Consider the following 18,297-nt stretch of genomic DNA (forward strand, 5'->3'; position numbering starts at 1 on the left):
TTCCTTGGAAAGGTGGGTGAAAACCTCCCTTTCCTTTTCTAAAATCCTTTGGGATGATAGTGAGCAGAGGAAAATGTTGAGGTAGTCCAGGTATAAGGATGGATAGCCACCCATCTAACTTTACTTGGACCAGGAAACATCGAAAGTAGGTACCATGATGTTCCTGAGTATGGGGGACTCGCTCCACAGCTCCTTTGGGTAGGAGCACTAGCACCACTAGTTGAAGCACCTGAAGACATGTTTGTTGGCTTATCGGCAGGGATAATTGTTGGCAGCCATAGAGTTCCTTTGGGTAGCAACACTAGCACCACTAGTTGAAGCGCCTGAAGACATGTTTGCTGGCTTTTCAGCAGGGACATTTGTTGGCAGCCTTAGCACTAATTGGGAGGTGCGACCATGGGCTGCTATGAAAAACACCTAGTTGACTAATATAGGCATCCTCCTGCTGTGGCGCAACAGTGAAACTTGTTGGATTTTCCTGTAGGTTGAGAAGAGCCAAGTTATATGGGAACATCCATAAGGCTGAAATTCCACTTATACTTCTTACTTTAGATATACAATGCTCGCCGTATGACCGGAATCAGTATGTTGAGTGGTAGTCCCTGCCGTTATCTGAGAAGTGGTACACCCAGGGTGAAAGACATAAAAAGGTTGCCCAAGAAGCTGGGCAAGTGCTAAGGGATGCCCAGGAGGGAAAGTGCAGGGGGATTAAGAAGTAGGGGTAAATGGTGAGGGGGGAAGAGGGCCAGCCTAAGAAGGCTAGTCATTGAAAGGTGCCTGAAGGCAAATGCTGGCAGGAAGAGGTGAGAGCTGAAGACTGGACAAAGGGGTGCTTCACACCGGTGGGACACAGGCATCCAGTCATAGAAGCAGAAGGAGACTAGCAGGGGAAGAGGAGCGGGAAGGAGGAGGAGAAAAGGAAGGTCTGAGGAGCTTCCAGAATTTAAGGAAATCAGGTTCAAGTCGAAGAGAGGCAGGGATGCCATTAAAGAGGGAGGCTTCTGCCGAAGACAGAGATCTACCGCCCCCCCCCCACTCTCTGCTTGAAGAAACGTCTGATCTGAAGGGAATTGGAGCAAGAGGATTGAAGGGCTTTAGCAGAGAGGTATTTAGGGACAGACAGTTGAATGTAGTGAGGTCCCAGGCCCCATAAATCCTTGTGGATGATGCAGAGGGTCTTGAATTTGATCCTTGCAACCACCAGAAGCCAGTGGAGAGATGTTAGGACTGGAGAGACACAGACCCTGGGCTTGAGGCAAGGATATGTCTTGCAGTCCTTTTCTGGATTAGTTGAAGAGGAGGGTGAGTGAGAAAAGAGACTGATTAAGAAAGAGGCTGTTGCAGTGATCAAACCTTGAGAGAACCAGAGCCCTGGAGACATTGAATTTCTGGGGGAAGGTGAGGAAAGTGAGAATGCCTCTGAGGAGGTGAAGCTGATAGTGGGCTTTCTTGGCAAGGTCAGTGATGTGAGGTGAGAAGCAGAGGGAGGGGTCAAAGAAGACACCGACGTGTTTAGCCCCACACGAGGGGGAGGGAACCCAATGAGGGTGGCCAGAGTGTTGGAGGCAAGGAGGGAGTAGGAGTCCCAATCAGAAGGATCTCAGTCTTACTGGCGTTAAGGCAGAGATCATTAGCAGCACACCATGCCTAAATAGCAGTCAGACAGTCGGGAATGAGAGAGGAAGGGGAGGAGGAAGAGGAAGGAAGCTTAAAGGAGAGCTGTGTGTCATCAGCATAACACCGGAAATGAGGAGAGAAGGTGGAGATCAAGTGGACAAGAGGGGCAAGGCTTGGGCTTGGGATTTTGTAGAGGGATGGGGTTGGGCTTTTGTAGATGCTTGGGCCTTTGTAGAGGGAGGGATACTGACAAAACTGACGTATGCAAGGCTTCAATCACAGACGAGGCCCTTCTGGAGAAGACATCATGGAGAGGCTTTTAGTAATTCAGGCCTTTGTTAAAAGAGCCTGTGTCAGAGTAAGCCGTTCATAGATGAAGCGCTATAGTAGGGCCATTATTGACGAGGTCTCTTTGTCGAACGAGATTACTTGTGGTCTAGGGACCCTTGTAGACGAGACCGCCTTACAGATGAAGTCCACTCTTAGAGTAGCATTTTCATTAATTAACCTGTTACAGTTTAGGGTCCCATATGGACCAAGCACCCTTGTAAACACAGTTCAGTTCTTAGATGACGAGCCTGCCGTTGAATAGCCATTTCCGTACTTGAAGTACTCTTGTTTTTTGTTAAGTTTTTTACTATTCTCATTGGTTGATGAGGCTTTCCAGTGGATAAACTGTCCCATTGTTATAGACTTGTTTCTTGCCAAGCCTCATTCATAGACTAGGCTGTCTCATAGATAGCCCTTTACGTGGACAAGCTCTTTAGTAGACAAGGCGCATTGGTAGACCAAGCTCTCTCGCAGTTCAGGTGCACTCATACACAGGGCATGCTCATAGACAAGACATAGCATACTTGTAAACAAGGCACACTGCAGTCTTTTAAGACTCTTCCTCATTTGAGGTGCCATTCTTGCAGACGAGGCTCTACCACTGGCGTGGCTGTCCCGTAGATGAAGCTGTCTCATAGACAAGGCTCTCATAGTAGTATCATTGATGATTCTCTCATAGACAAGCCTGTCGTTGAGGAGCCTTTTTATGGACAAGGCTCACTCGTAAACTAGCCTGTCGTTGATGAGCCTTCTTGTAGATGATACTCTCCCATAGACGAACTTGTCATTGACGAGTATTTCTCATAGATGAGAACTCTCGTAGATGAGCCTCTCTCATAGACGAGCCTCTGCCGTTGACGAGGCTGTCTCATAGACAAGGCTCTCTTTGATGAGCCTCTCTCATTGACAAGCCTCTATCGTTGACAAGGCTCTCTCGTTGACAAGCCATTCTCGTAGACAAGGCCTTCTCGTAGACGAGCCTCTCTCGTAGCCGAGGCCCTATCGTATTTGGGCCTCTCTCATGGACGAGGCTCTTTCATAGGTGAGGCTCTCCTATCGACGTGCCTGTCATTGATGAAGTTCTCTCATAGATGAGGCTCTCCCGTAGACGAGCCTGTCATTGACGAGGTACTCTCATAGATGAGGCTCCTCGTAGATCAGTCCTCTTGTAGACAAGCCTTTCAGGTACACAAGCTTTTGGCCAAGTCAGTTTTAATTTCTGTTGCTCCTTGCTCGTTCCTCAACACCACTAGTTCAGCTCCTGCAAGTTTTCAACCACCTTTTCAGGGAACTAGGGAGCGGTCCACCTTCACATCCCAGTCTCACTCCACTTTAAAGCGTGGGTACTACTTCCTTACAGGTCGGCCAGGTGTATATGCCGTAGGACGGCAAAGACATCTTGGTGAAAGCTCATGCTATCGCTGCCGTTTCTTGCACAACTGTAAGTGGAACAGTTTGGTGTGCTACATATGTTCTCTTGGCTGCAAGATCCCTCTTTACTCAATAGAACACTTCTTAAGGGCCTGCTTAGGATTTCTGCCAGTGCTAGCACTGGCTCCTGCTTAACATAACAGAGCATGGGACATCCTTTGTCAGTCTCTATATAGGAAAGACATCCAATTCCTGTCATGAAAAACAGCTTTCTTGGTCGCCATCTCCTCGGCCAGATGGGTGGTTGAATTCCAGGCGCTATCCGTCTCGCTGCCCTGTCTTGATTTCCACAAGTCTAAGGTCCTGGTGATGTCAAACTCTACATTTGGAACTACTGTGCCCTCATAATTTTCCCTTGATTAACTTTTGGTTAGGACTATATTGCAATTCCAAGCCATTGTGAAGGTCTTCGTTGATGTTCGTGGAATTTAGACCCAATCCCATCTGCAACAGACTGTGCAGGTTGGTTTTATACAAATTGTTCGAACTACAATTGTTCGCATTACAATTGACCTTTGCACAATTGACCGAATTGTGAAGGTCAATTGTTACGTATATATGCGGGGGAAACGCATAAATATATACATATGCGGTCAATTGCGCAAAGGTCCATTCGGACCCTTGACTATCGGTAAATTCGGCCATTCAAACAATTTGGTTAACACCTTTAGCCCCTTCATCTCCCAAACCGTTCTCTGCCTGCATTTCATTTTTCCTTCACCCGGCCAACAGGCCTCTTCCCATTCAGCCTAAGTCACTTTCTAGTAGAGCTGTCTGGTTTACCACGGCTCTCCTTTTTGGTGGCTTGCTCCGAGACATCTGCAGGGCAGGAAGATGGAGGTCCTTTCACACCTTCACCAGGTTCTGATGTGTCGTAGTCTTGAGTCCAGCAGGCTTTCCTGCGACATATGTTCACCTGAGGTATGCTTTGTCCTGAAGGTGAGCCTTAGCCTCCTCCCAGCGTGGCATTCCATGCATGGAGATCTGCTGCATAATCTATTCAAACAAGCATGTGAATCTATGAAAGATCCAATGCTGGAGAAGGTAAAAGTTACTTACCTGTAACTCCTGTTCTTCATTATTGGTATTTTGCCCTGCATATGGCTCGTCTTGACTCATTTGGGCACTATCACACGCATTATGCGACTCTTAAAATGGCTCCAAGGGTGGAACTATACAAGGCAATGCCTAGTGGCTGAGGGGTAAATGACCCACACCAACACTGAGAGAACACTGAAGTGACTGTAGTTTTTTCTTCATTTTAAATGAAACTGCTTTAATGTTAGAGAGGATTGCCACTATGGCGACGGAGAATATTCAAACAAGCATGTGAATCTATGAAAGATACCAATGCTGGAAAATAGGAGTTACAGGTCAGTAAGTTATAGCTTCTGCAGGACGCATGGTGGTGTTGAGCCCCACACCACTGCCCCTTATCTCTGGAAAGTCATTTAAGAGGGCAAATGGATTTCATGAGGATATGGCCTCACAAATGCTTTTCCATTGTGGCAAAACCTCTTCTGACTGGGGCAGAAAACCCTGTGACTGACCATACAATCATGACAGTGCCTCTCTCACTGCTGTCCCCAAATAATATCTTTCTGAGAATGGATGTTTCTTACAGAACTCATTTTATTCATCAGGTCCCTCATAACGTTGGAAAAATACTTTTTACCAGAAGATCAGACGAGCGGGGCACAACATAAGACAACAAAATACACTATAAAGGCCCTTCGCCTCCTATCGATAATGAACACCTCCCTGACAATTATATTTATATAGCTCTATCTACTTAAATGCAGGGCATTTAGGAGCCATATAAAAGTGACCACGGCAGGAGCAGCTACTTCTCAACAGAACATTATGTGAACATTATAAATAAAGAAATAAATCAACAAGTAATAATTCAACACCAAAGCTACAGCAACACTCCCCTTTTCTGTGTGAAATAAATAAGCTATTTATTTTTCAGAAATTGTAATGTAAAACGTGGGGCACGTTGTACAGATTTAGGTATAAGGAGGGATGTAGTATCCTTGACCTCCTGCCAGTCAGTGCCTGGACAATGGTATTATGAGGCAGGTGGATCCTCACCCTCTATTGAGATTTTTTGAAAATAAGGTGTATTATGGGCATGGTGAATCTTCACCCTCATTGACAAGATTCACAAAGCCTAGCGATATTGAGAGGGCTTTGTAACACACTGCCTCCTTTAGTATAGACCGTTTTGTAGAGTAGAGTGTGTCAGGGGCAGATACGCTCTCACCCGCCCATTAGTAAATACATCTTCTTCTCAATCTTCCTACCTGTCCACTTGTCTGGTCATAACCTTCACCGCTTTGGCACCAAAATACTGTCAGTTGCTCTTCCCTGGTTAGTCCATAGGTAGTTTCCCTCTTGGGTGGCTTACCTCAGAAGCTGTAAGCTATACCATTTAGAAAGTCATTGGGCCTCATTATAAGTCCGGCGGTAACCGAGGTGGTAAAACTGCCTGGTTACCGCCGGACTCGTATTACCATTCTGCCTCTCTGACTCCCGGAAATACCAGGGCATTACAACCCTGGTGTCCCGGGAATTCCGGAGGCGGAATGGTGTTAATCCCCATTCCCATTGAGTCCCATAGGACTCAATGGGAACGGGGATCATGGAAACACCGGCACCATCTTGTGATGGTGCTGGTGTTTCCACGTCGGCCTGCAGGCGGGCGGTGTTAAACCCGCCAGGTCAGACCTGGCGGGATTGACGCCTCTGCCTGCAGGAGTCGTGATCACATGGTATGGAAACAACGGTGGCGGCGGGTTTACTGCCACCGTTGTTTCCATACCGGGCGATTTGTAATGAGGCCCATTGTATGTTGGTGGGGTTTGGTGTGGCTCCCTCACGCAGATGGGGGAGGGAGCCCTAGGAAAGTCCTCAATATTATTATTGTTATTATTAATTGGGTTTTTATAATGCCCCTTTACACAAGTGTTTCAGTGTTTGGGAAGCCTCTACTCATGGAACATGTTCAGAATCTGCCCTAACATGAAACCAGGTTGCTTCATGCACGCTCCAGGTCCCCCTCCCCCGAGGAACCTGTCGGCTCCCGACTGTCAGATACCATCATTCTGCCCTTCTTCCATTGGTCCAGTCACCCCTCCATCTCCTAGCAGAGGGTGCTGCGCAGTTACACAACCACTGGACACCACACTGGTGTGAACAAAACGACTGAGTAAGGAACATCTTACACAATGTAAAGCTGAACAACTCACTAGGAAATGCTGCCGGGTCTGTATAGTATCCACCTCTTTACGCAGAGAAGACATTTTAAATTTCAATGGGTTTCCTGCTCTCAAATAGACAATGGGCCTCATTCCGAGTACGGCGCTAACCAATGGCGCTATTAACGCCTTGGTTGACGCCGTACCCGGACCGGCAGCGCCTTGGTGGATGGCGGAATTACCGCCCCATTCCAAGGTTGGCGGGGCGGTAATTCCCCATTCACCAAGGCTCTTCCCCATTCCCAAATGAGCCCCCATAGGGCTCAATGGGAATGGGGAAGATGCAAATAACGGTGACCGTTCATTACGGTCACCGTTATTGGCTTGGAGGCCCCTTTGCGCCCTCGACTTTAACACCTGCTCAAAGCAGGCGTTAAGGGCGAGGGGGCAAAGGGAACTCAGAGTATGGCGGTAAGGGATTACCGCCACCGGTCTCATTACCGGTGGCCGCTATCCCTTACCGCCATACTCGGAATGAGGCCCAATGTCTACCATGTAGACAAGATTTTATCTGAACGAAGAATGGACATCCTCCAGTAGGGATTCGAAAACTTCACCAAATAGTTTAGCAGCAACCCCAATGGTTTATCCCCCTTACTGATGCTTGAGTACAAAGTTATTGGCCCTCATTACGATACCGGCGCTAAACCATGGCGCTAATCCATGGCGCTATTAGCACCTTGGTTGGTGCCGGTATCGTAACATGTCCACCATGGCGAAATGGGGAAATACTGCCCCATTCCAAGGTTGGCGGGGCGGTATTTCCCCATTTCCCCATGGCCCTTCCACATTCCCATTTTTGCCCCATAGGCATAATGGGAATGGCGAAGGCGCTTAGTACGGTATCGCAAATTGCGGTACCATACTTACCGTGAAGGTCCCTTTGCGGGTCCCTACTTTAACGGCTGGTCTAGACCAGGCGTTAAGGTCGGGTCCCGCAAAGAGACCTCGTAATTAGGCGCTAATGGGTTAACGGCGCCGCAGCCTTTCACGGCGCCGTTGACCCATTAGCGCCAGGGTCGTAATGAGGCCCATTGTGTTGAATTTGACCAGTATTCTGCAAGGAATAATTTCTTAGACTAGGCAAAGGTACAGAAACACCCCACTGGATTAACCTTTTTTGTATACTTAATATCCCCTCTCAATTCATATAGTGCCGACCCAAAAGGGGCTCCAGTATGGACTTATAGAAAGTTAAAACTTTCCAACCGTCCCATCCTTTGAGGGAAACCATGCAGACATAGGAGCACATTTTGGCAGCCCCAAAACTTGCTTCCATATTAATGACTCAATTAAGTTCCAGTCTCTAAGTAGAGAATTCAATTCAAGTCCATATAGTATCGCTGGGACAATTTTGAGTCTATAATATTCTACCAAAGGGTGGATCGTCAATCTACAATACCTAGATTTAAGCTACTTCAGTTGAGCCGTACTTTGCTTAGCCTTTCATTTAATTCTATCCATGAATATTTGCTTCTTTGGACGAGAATCGGTATGAGACCACACAGAAGTGTGCTGCCGTAAAGGGAAGTGGTGTGGGAGGGGGTTGGGGCAAGGGAATGCGGCTCAGTGGACGTGGGTAAAGTGATCTATTTGATCACTGCGCCACGCCGTATTTGGCGTTGACATTTTCGTTGGCATAGTTACGGGCGGCGCATTGATCACATAGATTCAAACTGGGGAACCCTAGGGATAACATCTGGGCCAACCTACCCACACTCAATACCTAAAACATCTGCCTCATACTTGGCACAAATAAGTGGCTTCGCATCACAACTACGCCATTACCCCATCATGTTGAATTTTATTTTTACTTACATAATTTACATAAAAAGTGTAATTATTATTTTATACAATTCTGAAAATGTTATAGACACTTTTAAAACCATTTTGCTAAAAGATTATTCATTCATTATCAAAAAACAATTGCTCAAATAATTGCTCAGCAAAGTTTTTGGCTAAAAACTGCCACCCCTTCTCTGTGCAGCTTGATCCAAAAGTATTATAGGGCGGCAATAACCGCCCTATAGTTAAGGTGAGTCAGAGACGCACAGGAACCCCTCAAAATTCTATTGTTAACAACTTTTGTTTCGAGTAATGGATTTGGCCAAAATTTCGAAAGTGATTAGAAGTTTGCGCCCCCTCTCCCCCCAGCATCCCACCCCCAGACTGCAAAGTTTGGGAATGATTTGTTAAAAAATAAAAGTTATTAAGCGTCCCAGACATGCTTTTTCCCCAAAAGTGCGGCCTACTTCCCATTAATTTTCCCATAGATAAAAAAGGTCAATGTTTGCAAAAGCGCACAGCTCAAACCACTGGACGGATTTGGATCAAGTCTGAAGTCCGAAACAACTTGGGCACGAAGTGTTGACTTGCATGCCATGTGTCGTTTAGCTTTTTTCCATGCTGTGGTTATTTTAAAATTTGACGGAGAAAGTGGTGCCGGCATCAGTGATGTGATTTGTAATGTCATCAGTGTTCTCATACACATGTAATGAGTGATGCCATCAGTGATGTGACCTGTGCTGTCATCATTGTAATCATAGACTGCGCAACAGGGGGTGCAAAATTAAGGTGGCTTTAGCTGAATTTTAGGGGGTTGTGTTGCCTTATGTTCACCTTAAAATCCATGCAACTGAAGTTTTTTCCTTGAATATATTCACACATGTTATTTCAGCCAATAGATATAGCCTGAAGCAATCAGCCATCTTTGTTTACATCGTGAGGAACCGTTTGGTTCTCCAGGCATTGTTTGTATCTAAGATACGTACCTTGGGTTGTACCCAGCTTCGTTGACTGGCATTATTTTAGCTTATTTCCCCTAAACCATGACTTCCTGAAATAACACCTTGAACAATATTTTCATTGCTTTATCAAGTAGGGAAACAACTGATCTTAAAGGACCCCGGTTGCTTTCTGGGTGCCCTTTTGTCAACAGCTACCACTGTGGACTCCAGCCAAGTTTGTTGGGCCCCTCACAGTCCAAGGGATTTCAACATGTAATGCAAAGCAACATACTGCGCGCAATCGAGCAATTCCGATCAATTGCAACATTCGGTTCCTGAATTTGGTCATTCTGGTGATAGCCCCGCTCTGCTTCCCAGTGAGATACTCCTCATATAGGAGTAAAGTGATGCACCAGCTCATTTGGCAACTATAGGTGACTTAAATGCAACCGGCATTACTCAGATATAGGCACGTCTGTTTGGTCCCGCCCAGCAGCTGGTCTCGTGGCTGCCAACCTCTCTGGTGTCGCCTCTGTGAATTTTATTAATCATTAGTACCCAGCAGGGTCCTAGTTTTGGACTAACAGTCAATGAGGAGGCTCAGAATTGGGGCTTTACCAAATGGTAAAGTCCCCGCTCCGAGCCTGTTTGGAGCTGGATGCCGCCATTTTCCCCCGCTGGCTAACAGGTAAGTGCTCCCCTGCACCCCCTCGTCCCCATCCCCTACCCCCCTTTTCCACATGTTTAGCACCTGCACCACCACCTCACTTACCTGCTGCTTCCTTCTCCCTTGCCTACGTCGGGAACAGTAGTGTGCCTGGCCTGTCGCTGATGCGCGACTAGCCGGCATGAAACGAGAGAATGGACTACGACTTGGAAACGGCGAACGCGTTGTTTTTCAACTTAAAAAAAACACTTTTAGTACCCCGGTACACGTGCCGGGACTAATAGCAATATTGGCCTCGCATGGAGGCGGGGAATTACTGGCTATCGTTAAAGCCGGGGTATTACCTGTCCTGGTAATACCCCGGTGCTTGGGTAAAATTGCTTAATAAGGATACCGTTTTTCTGTTGAACCACATGCTCCTAATCATGCAGGGTGACCTTATATTTTTTTATCTGAGTCCTCCCATCGCTAATGTCCAGTAGTAGTTCAGCTAAATATGTTTTTTTGCACTTAGATAAGAAACACATATTATTAGACGACCATGAATGCTTCTGTAAACAATCTTGGTTCTCTCGCAATCTTTGTGCAGCCCCTAGTAAGGTATGATTGTGATCGTTTGGTCCTGATTTTTAGAAATGCTGCAGAGAAATGACTACACAGGACACCCTCTAGTTTTAGGCAAAACGTTGTTGAGGTCAGAATTAGCAAACAGTGAATTGCGAGAAGGATGAGGAAACGATTGCTCCCCACATAGTGCTTGGTTACTAAGATGCTTGCACTGACAGAAGTGTAATCACAAGATCCCTCGAGTTCTATAAATGAAAGGCATTAATAAGCATATCTACTGTTTACAATGGTGTAGCATGCGGCACACGGCCTACCCCATTGCCCCATGGCCCAACCTGCCATCCTGGCTACTGCTTAGTTGTGTTCAGAATGACTCTAACGAGCTGAGGCGAATGCACAGCAGTGTTTAACTTATTTGTGCATCTACAAATACTATGCCCATTAAGTATGAAAATATGCTGCATACAGTCTAAAAAAAAACTATAAACGTGCTTTTATCACACAGGCACTGCATTGGTTTTTATGCACAAAGGCTCTGGAAGCGTCATGTTACTGAAACTAGTACAACTTATTGGACAGGATCTCAAGTTGTCCCCTGCCAGGTGTGAAATAATCACCCAGCCAGTCCTGACTCTTCACATTCCGGTACTTTGAGTCCTGCACACTGTACAGGAATGCAGCATTGTTTGACTACAATGCGCGGAATTACAATGCAGTATTTGAGAGCCTTGTTCGAGCATAATGTTTTTTTTTAAAGTACTGAAGTGAGAAAAGTGGGCACTGGTTTGTCTTCATCGCTAGCTTTAAACTGTTCACACCCAGCCATTCTTTGGAATACAGATATCTGTTGTGCTGCAAATGAGAAACATTTACTCATGTGTATGTACGATTTATATATTGCAACCCTGGCTACAAAGCAAAGGAGCTCTTTGCAAAAAGTGGGAGAATACAGAGCGAGTACATTGGTTACAACTGGGCTGGAGAGGCAAATCAAGAATTAATTTCGTGGGCCAAAGTTCAGATATATGAAACGGAGAAAAATGTGAGACAAAATACACGCGTCAAACAGCCTGTTCTTTGGGGTGATGCCCGCCCAGGAGGGTCTGCAATCACATGTTCGGCAGCTGTTTCTTAGAGGAGGAGAGGTATCAGTTTGCACACTGGTCTGGCTCAGCCAATAGGGAGAGTTCATCAGCGACGTGCAACAAGAGTACCAACAGCAAACCCAGACACATGTTTCTGGCTTGTCACATTGTTGGCTTATTTTGAAAGATTTGTGGTTTAGAAGGGGTAATCCAGACGTGAGCCGCTTGCTCTCTGTGCTTAGAGAGACGAAGCTTGCCCTCACTGCTGATGCCCAAGAAGCCAGGAACATGTGCCTTGTGTTGCGACGCTTTTTCGGAGGATAGTTGCTGGGCTGTCATTGGTACCAGACTGATCGGCAATGTCTCCTCTGCTCGGTAATGTCTCCTCTGCTAAGGCACAGCGGGCGTAAGTGTGAATGTCGATCTTCCCGAAGGGGCGCCTTCCAGGGGGCGCCACCAAGCGGTGTGCTGCAAGGAGGACCATGGCCACCGTTATAACAACTCGCCCCCCCACTGGCCCATTCAGGTATGTGTGTTTGTTTTGGTGTGCCCCCCCAAGATTTCCACTGTGGCCACCCATATGAAAAATGTCTGGGGGCGCCATTGGCGCCTTCCCACAGAACAGGCCACTGAATCATCGGTCATCAGCATTCGATGAATGGGCAGGAAGCGCTGGCCAAGACCTCGATGAAAAGAAACTCCCACCATAACAATAACAGGTTGACAGGAGGATTGCTTGAAATCCCTGTGAAACTTTTTAAGAAGCTAGATTTACAACTGTTTTGCTTATCTCTGGCATTGCAGAAGGTGTTTTATGTGGCAGCTATATGCTTTTGCTTGGATGGCCTTGTTGCTTTACAGTCCCTGCAAGTAAAAAGTAGAATGCATACACACGTGTCTTGCAATTTAAATTCAGTGCGAAAAAGCAGAAATATGGGGCATGAGTCTTACCGGACTAAAAAAAACAAAGACATTCAAAGCAGAATGATTATAGCTCACCAGAGTATGCAATCAATGATGTAATGACTGCTTTTATAAAGCATGACGAAAGGCATGTGCTACTGCCTCTAGGCGCATTAACACACCAGTATTAAGTTAATCTTGTTCAATGGATATTTGCTTTAATTGATTTTCGTGTCTTATTCCCTGTTTGTTTTTTTGTATTCTAGTTATAAAGAACAACCATAACATTTTGACCAAGTATCACCCTCAATTTTGGACAGAGGGGCTTTATCAATGTTGCAGACAGACCGAAAAACTGGCACCGGGATGTGAAGAATACAATCTGTTTGGAGACAGTGAGTGTTTCACTTGGGCTTTTTGTACCTGTCCCATGGTTGGCGCTAAGGGCCACTGTTGTTATCAAGGAGGTGTTTTGTGCAGCTTGTTCCAATGAATGCTTCCATTCTTGAACATCAAAGAGGAACCTCCCTACCTTCCGTTTCGAAAACGCCTCAAAACCAGTTTGCTTAACAAATACGACTAAGCTCAATAGACGCCTGGCTATCAATGTTGTCTATGCTCCTGTATTCGATTACCTGTACAATACGTCCAGATGTACCTATCTTGTTCAAGTGCCCTGGTATCCTTGGGCTTGGCCGCTGCACAAATGCAATGAATAAATAGTAACTCACATCTCATCTACCCCAAATAAAACCTTCCCTGATCAAGAGTCTATTGAGGACAGTTGATTGATTGATGGATATGTTATTTCTATCACGCTCGTACACAAGTGTTTCAGAGTGTGACAAGGCAAGGGAGGGGAACAGGGGAGAACAAACAGCGATCTTACTAGGCCCAGTGACATTGAGAACGCGCAAGTGCATGGGAGAGGGGGAGGGGAAAAGTGCATGGAAGGGGGAGAGGTGGAAAGTGCGAAGCATAGGAAAAACAAATTATAATAAATAAATAATAAAGGCAACAAACAGTGGTAATGCAGCCAGCAATTTGCAAGCGCTAGCTTTAAGGCAGCAGACAGGGTAGGTCTGATAAGTGCAGGAAGAAAAAGGGGGGGCTGTATGGGTACAGATACAGACCCCAGTGCAAAGGGTGGCCCAGAGGCAGTGCGGGAGGGTGGCAGGATGAGCAGGTGACAGTTGTAATGACACCATTAGGATTTAATAGCCCGTACTTACTAGCAGAGGGCCACTACTAAATTCTTTTCACTAATATTTTATTTTGTGTGAATGTGGACGTCACAGCCCATTGACGTTTCTGCAAGATCCATTATTGCCTTTGACTGAAATTCCCACCATTTTGATAATGCTCAGTGTGGGACAAACTCTGTGTGAGTCCCATATCCGCAAAGCAGCAGGACACTGGGTGGCAAAACTGCACTGTGCGTTTTCCTGATTCCTCAGGGGAATCTGCCCCATTACAATTTTGATGCAGGCGGAAAGGTAGGGGTACTTGTGTTTTCTGCCCGCTCTTGTGCCATCGCATATGTGAACTAATTAGATTATAGCAATGGAGCGGATGTAGGCATTGTACGCGGGTTCCATCCAGATTCCCATGTCTAAACCCACTCTCTGTGAACAATCAGGGCAATGGGCAGAGTGGAGTCCTGACACTGAGACAACATCAATCTTCCCCCAGAAACCCCGGAGCAATGAAACTGAAGGGCAAAGTTGACGTTAATTTGACCTTCTAAGCTATTCAATTTATTTTGATTACTCACTCTTTAAGAAAGGTAGGGCACATGTCACATTGTGTGAGATATGGAGGAGGCTTCAAAACATCTTATGTAGGGAACAATGTGGCAAGACACCCGTTTGAAGTGGCCTGTCTACATGACTTACCTAGACCCACTTGTACCCTGCTCCTGGTTCTGTTGGCTATGGTGCATGATCAGAAGTCTCTTTGGGTAACCGGTTACATAGGACAATTTCCAAAGCACATTTCATCAGGGTGCACTACATACGGCCAAACCCATGTCCATTATTTCCAACTTGTGGAAAAGCCTGTGTACACGGGATAATGTGGTAAAGGAATACATATTCAGGGTGTAAATATATTATGTGGTGTATTTTAACATAAATTATGTTAATAGAAAATAAAAAAGTGTGTAAAGGATCTTTCGCCTTTTACATGACCTCATACAAAATCTCACAGAATCCGTTGAAAGTTCAGCATATTACATACGGCTAATTGTTGTATCTGCTCCTCATTGTCTTGGATTCCACTTACAGGCTTTGGACTCAAATATAAAATGTTGAGGGATGTCAGAGTAATACAATTCACATGCAGCATGATTCAAAGTAGACATGAGATCACTAATAAAAAGTTAATTGATGTCAAATAAAGTATAAAACATACATGAAGAATATTATTAATATAATAATACATATCAAGAAATATTACAATGTACATAAGTACATTGAAAAAAAGTAATTAATTTTGTTAGAGTAATAGTGCTTTATCAAATGAATTTCTGTTTATATGGTTTCTTAGTTATGCAACTTCAAGTGTGCTGTTAAAGTGGTTTTTTTTCTTGGGCCTTTTCTGTAGCTAATTGTATGTTATCATTGTTGAAATACACATTTTGTTTGCCTGCTAGATGAACTTGAAGTCTTATTGTTATATGCACAAGGCAACAGCTCACTCTAGTGGTGATAAAGGGAGAAACGGGCAGGCCGGCTTCAGACAAACATACAGCTGGCCTTTTATTATATAGTATGATTATGTTGTTTTAGTGTTGCTACTTTTTGTGTGCATATACCAGCACAAAAAATCATCCTCGCTTTCAGCAACCCCTGTGCCCCCTCCCAGAGTTGATCCTGGGTAAACCATGCACAATGTAGGACTCCAAGCTCCAGCAAACAGGTCTGTATCCCCTCCCTTGATTTCATACTGTTGAACTGCAGACTGCTTGCTGTCCACTTAGAAAACCTATGATCCGATTGAAGACTCCCCAGCTTCCTGTTCTATGCATCAGTGCTACAGGGGAGATAGTAATCTAAGTTCACCACCTCAGCAAAGATAGATATGAAGTAAGTCTGAGTATTGACTTCTCAGACTGAGCCCTGATAACTATTCAAATGATGACTTAGGAACAATAGTGCATCGCCTGTTTAGTTTGCCAGAATAGTTTCCTCACATGCCTGCTATGTACTGAGCATTTTCGGGACTTCCTAGTTGCTCTTTCCCTTCCCTTTAAACGCTACCCAAACTTGGTGATTTCAGGATTCACTGTATCACACTGAGCGCGACGCTATCACTGTTATCCTTAACCAGCTTGTAGAGCTCCCGCGATCATATCAGGAGGCATACCCGACTTCAAGTATACTGAAGGGTAGGTCCATCATTTTGGCCCACACTGGTCTCTTGGCCAACCTTATTGAACAATCCATTACCATCTGGTTGCAGGCCTTTTTTGAAACTCAGGCTTTTGGCAAATCTTGCCAGTCCACCTCAGGAGTGGATGTCAACCTTGGCATATCCCCACTTTGCCACAGTAAGCCACTCCCAGTCTGTGTTCAGGATGCCTTGCTTTCATGCTGTATCTAAATATTGGCCACCATATGCCACCCTCTCTGCAGGCCCTTGTTTTTAGCCCTCTCAGAGTTATTTTCTTTCATACTGCCTATAATATGTATGCTCACCCTTTGTCCCAACCACATTTACAACTTGTTTGTGAAGATGCTAACCTGTACATTTACAATACCGATCTCGCCGATCAATATCGACATTTGTAGCCACTTTCCTGTTTGTGATGCATGCATGTATATGCCACAAACGGATACGTGTTACATGAGCTAGCTGAAATCATAGATGTAAGGCATGCGAGTTTCACATTGCCGCCTCCCTCACCACTCTCTCTCTCTCTTTCTCTCTCTCTCTCTCTCTCTCTCACCACTCCCCTCTAGTCGCATGATTCTCCACATGATCATGGGCACCTTTCCCTGCCCTAGATGCAGGATTAGAAGGGCAACCCGGGGAGCAGGGCTGCTAGCTTTATTGTCTCATAGCTCTGCGCTCCATGAAACCCTGTTCAGCACATAATTAAGTGGAATGCCTGTTCTCCCTGTGTAGCACAGCGAGCCACGCCTCTTTTTACATTTATGTGAGTGCAGAATACATCTGAAAACAGGACAGTCAGGGGCCTATCAGAAAATGAATGTGGCCCTCTATTACAGATGGCGAAGGGGCCTCGTTATACAGACATTCCAGTCTCTGGGCCAATCATTGGCTCCATTAACAGTGGGGGCAGCCAGTGCCGTATTAAACCCGGTAGAGGCCCCTAGACAGTCGGAATGTAGGGGCGCCTGCAAATTATCTCATTCATTTTCTGCACTGCTTTAGTTGGATCGGTTGTTGCGGGGCCCATAGTAGGAGTGGGGCCCAAAGGCCGGCACCTACTTGGCCTAATGGGCAATCCGGCAATGGGGGTCACATCACTGCATGCGTTGTGTTATGATGTGTTTATGTTGTCCTGTCCATGCTGCCCCTCTATGAATGCTAGGAGTGATTGGCAGCTCAGTAGAATGTTGGTGATTGTTGCTGTGCATGAGTGTTCCGAGAGCGGCATTTGGTCCTGAGCTGGGTGTGCTAGTGGATGGCCGGTGGGTGGGCTGACCCATGTCTCTCTGTCCATCTACATAGCTAAGAGTAACAGGAACCCTGCAATGTAAATAGGTAAACAAAGCGTACCTGGTTTCCTACATCAAGTGGCTCACAGCTGGTCTGTGCTTGGAATCCATCCCTGTTCATCAGATCTCAACATGCTGCAGGAGTGTTTGAGTGAGGCTACTTAAGTTACGTGTCAGACACTCACCCTCTCTGTGAGACAGGTACAGACTGACAGCCTGGTTTGAAAATGAGGCAGTGGACAGGCTCGGACTGACATGATTTTGCAGGGGTGACTACTTCTAGGTTTCTGTTTGTGATAGCCGTACCTCGAAGTGGCATTTGTAATCTTTACTATTCTGGATGTGTCTCTGGGCAGCACATGTGTGTTGTATTGAGATCTCCGGGTAACTGGTCTTTGCAGTACCTAATGCACTGTTTTTAACAGTACTCTGTCAGGGAGTGCATGTAAGCTCACTGAAGCGGCCTGTATAGAATTTAGCCCATTAGAAAGCTGTTGATTGAAGCTGTTGAAACTGCTTTACTGTACATGACCCGATTCAAGGCTCGCCGATGTCATTACATATGACCTCCATTTTCATCTGTCCTCTTTTGGTTATGTCCTCCGTCCACTGGGCCTCACTCTACATGGTTCTCAACTGTAGACGCTACTCACTTATAGTTCATTGTACAGTAATGTTATTTGTTCACCTTTTTTAATTCTGTTTTTGTGCTAACCAGTGAAAATGATGTTTGCGAAACAAGGCGTTTCTCTTTTCAACCATGAAATGACAAAAACTTTTGTTTTATTTTAGTTACAAGAAAACCTCTTCCACCAACACCAAATGTAAAGGTATGCATCTTTATACTAGAAAGAGATTTTCTTGAAGAGTTATGATATGATAGTTTATTTATATAGCGCCTATACACAATGTGTTTCAAAGCGCTTCGTAGTTTCTTGAAACTGTAGGACTTATCAATACCTCCCTATTCTTTATATTGTATGTTCCTATTGCATTTTTACCTTAATGTTATTGTTTATTATGTTG

At 45.4% G+C, this 18,297-nt stretch overlaps 1 protein-coding gene across 4 annotated transcripts in view; it reads left to right on the forward strand.

Moving 5' to 3' along the window:
- Positions 1–18,297, forward strand: part of TEC (tec protein tyrosine kinase) — an 837,667-nt gene that overhangs the window by 472,494 nt on the left and 346,876 nt on the right. For all 4 annotated transcript variants that reach the window (XM_069631701.1, XM_069631702.1, XM_069631700.1 and 1 more), the window contains 2 exons: positions 12,853–12,981; positions 18,064–18,101. In XM_069631701.1, coding sequence (XP_069487802.1) covers positions 12,853–12,981; positions 18,064–18,101 — 167 coding nt within the window. The remainder of the gene's footprint in view (positions 1–12,852; positions 12,982–18,063; positions 18,102–18,297) is intronic.

This window comes from Ambystoma mexicanum, chromosome 6q, assembly GCF_040938575.1.
Source record: "Ambystoma mexicanum isolate Mex_15411 chromosome 6q, UKY_AmexF1_1, whole genome shotgun sequence".
In the NCBI taxonomy this organism is placed as follows: domain Eukaryota; kingdom Metazoa; phylum Chordata; class Amphibia; order Caudata; family Ambystomatidae; genus Ambystoma; species Ambystoma mexicanum.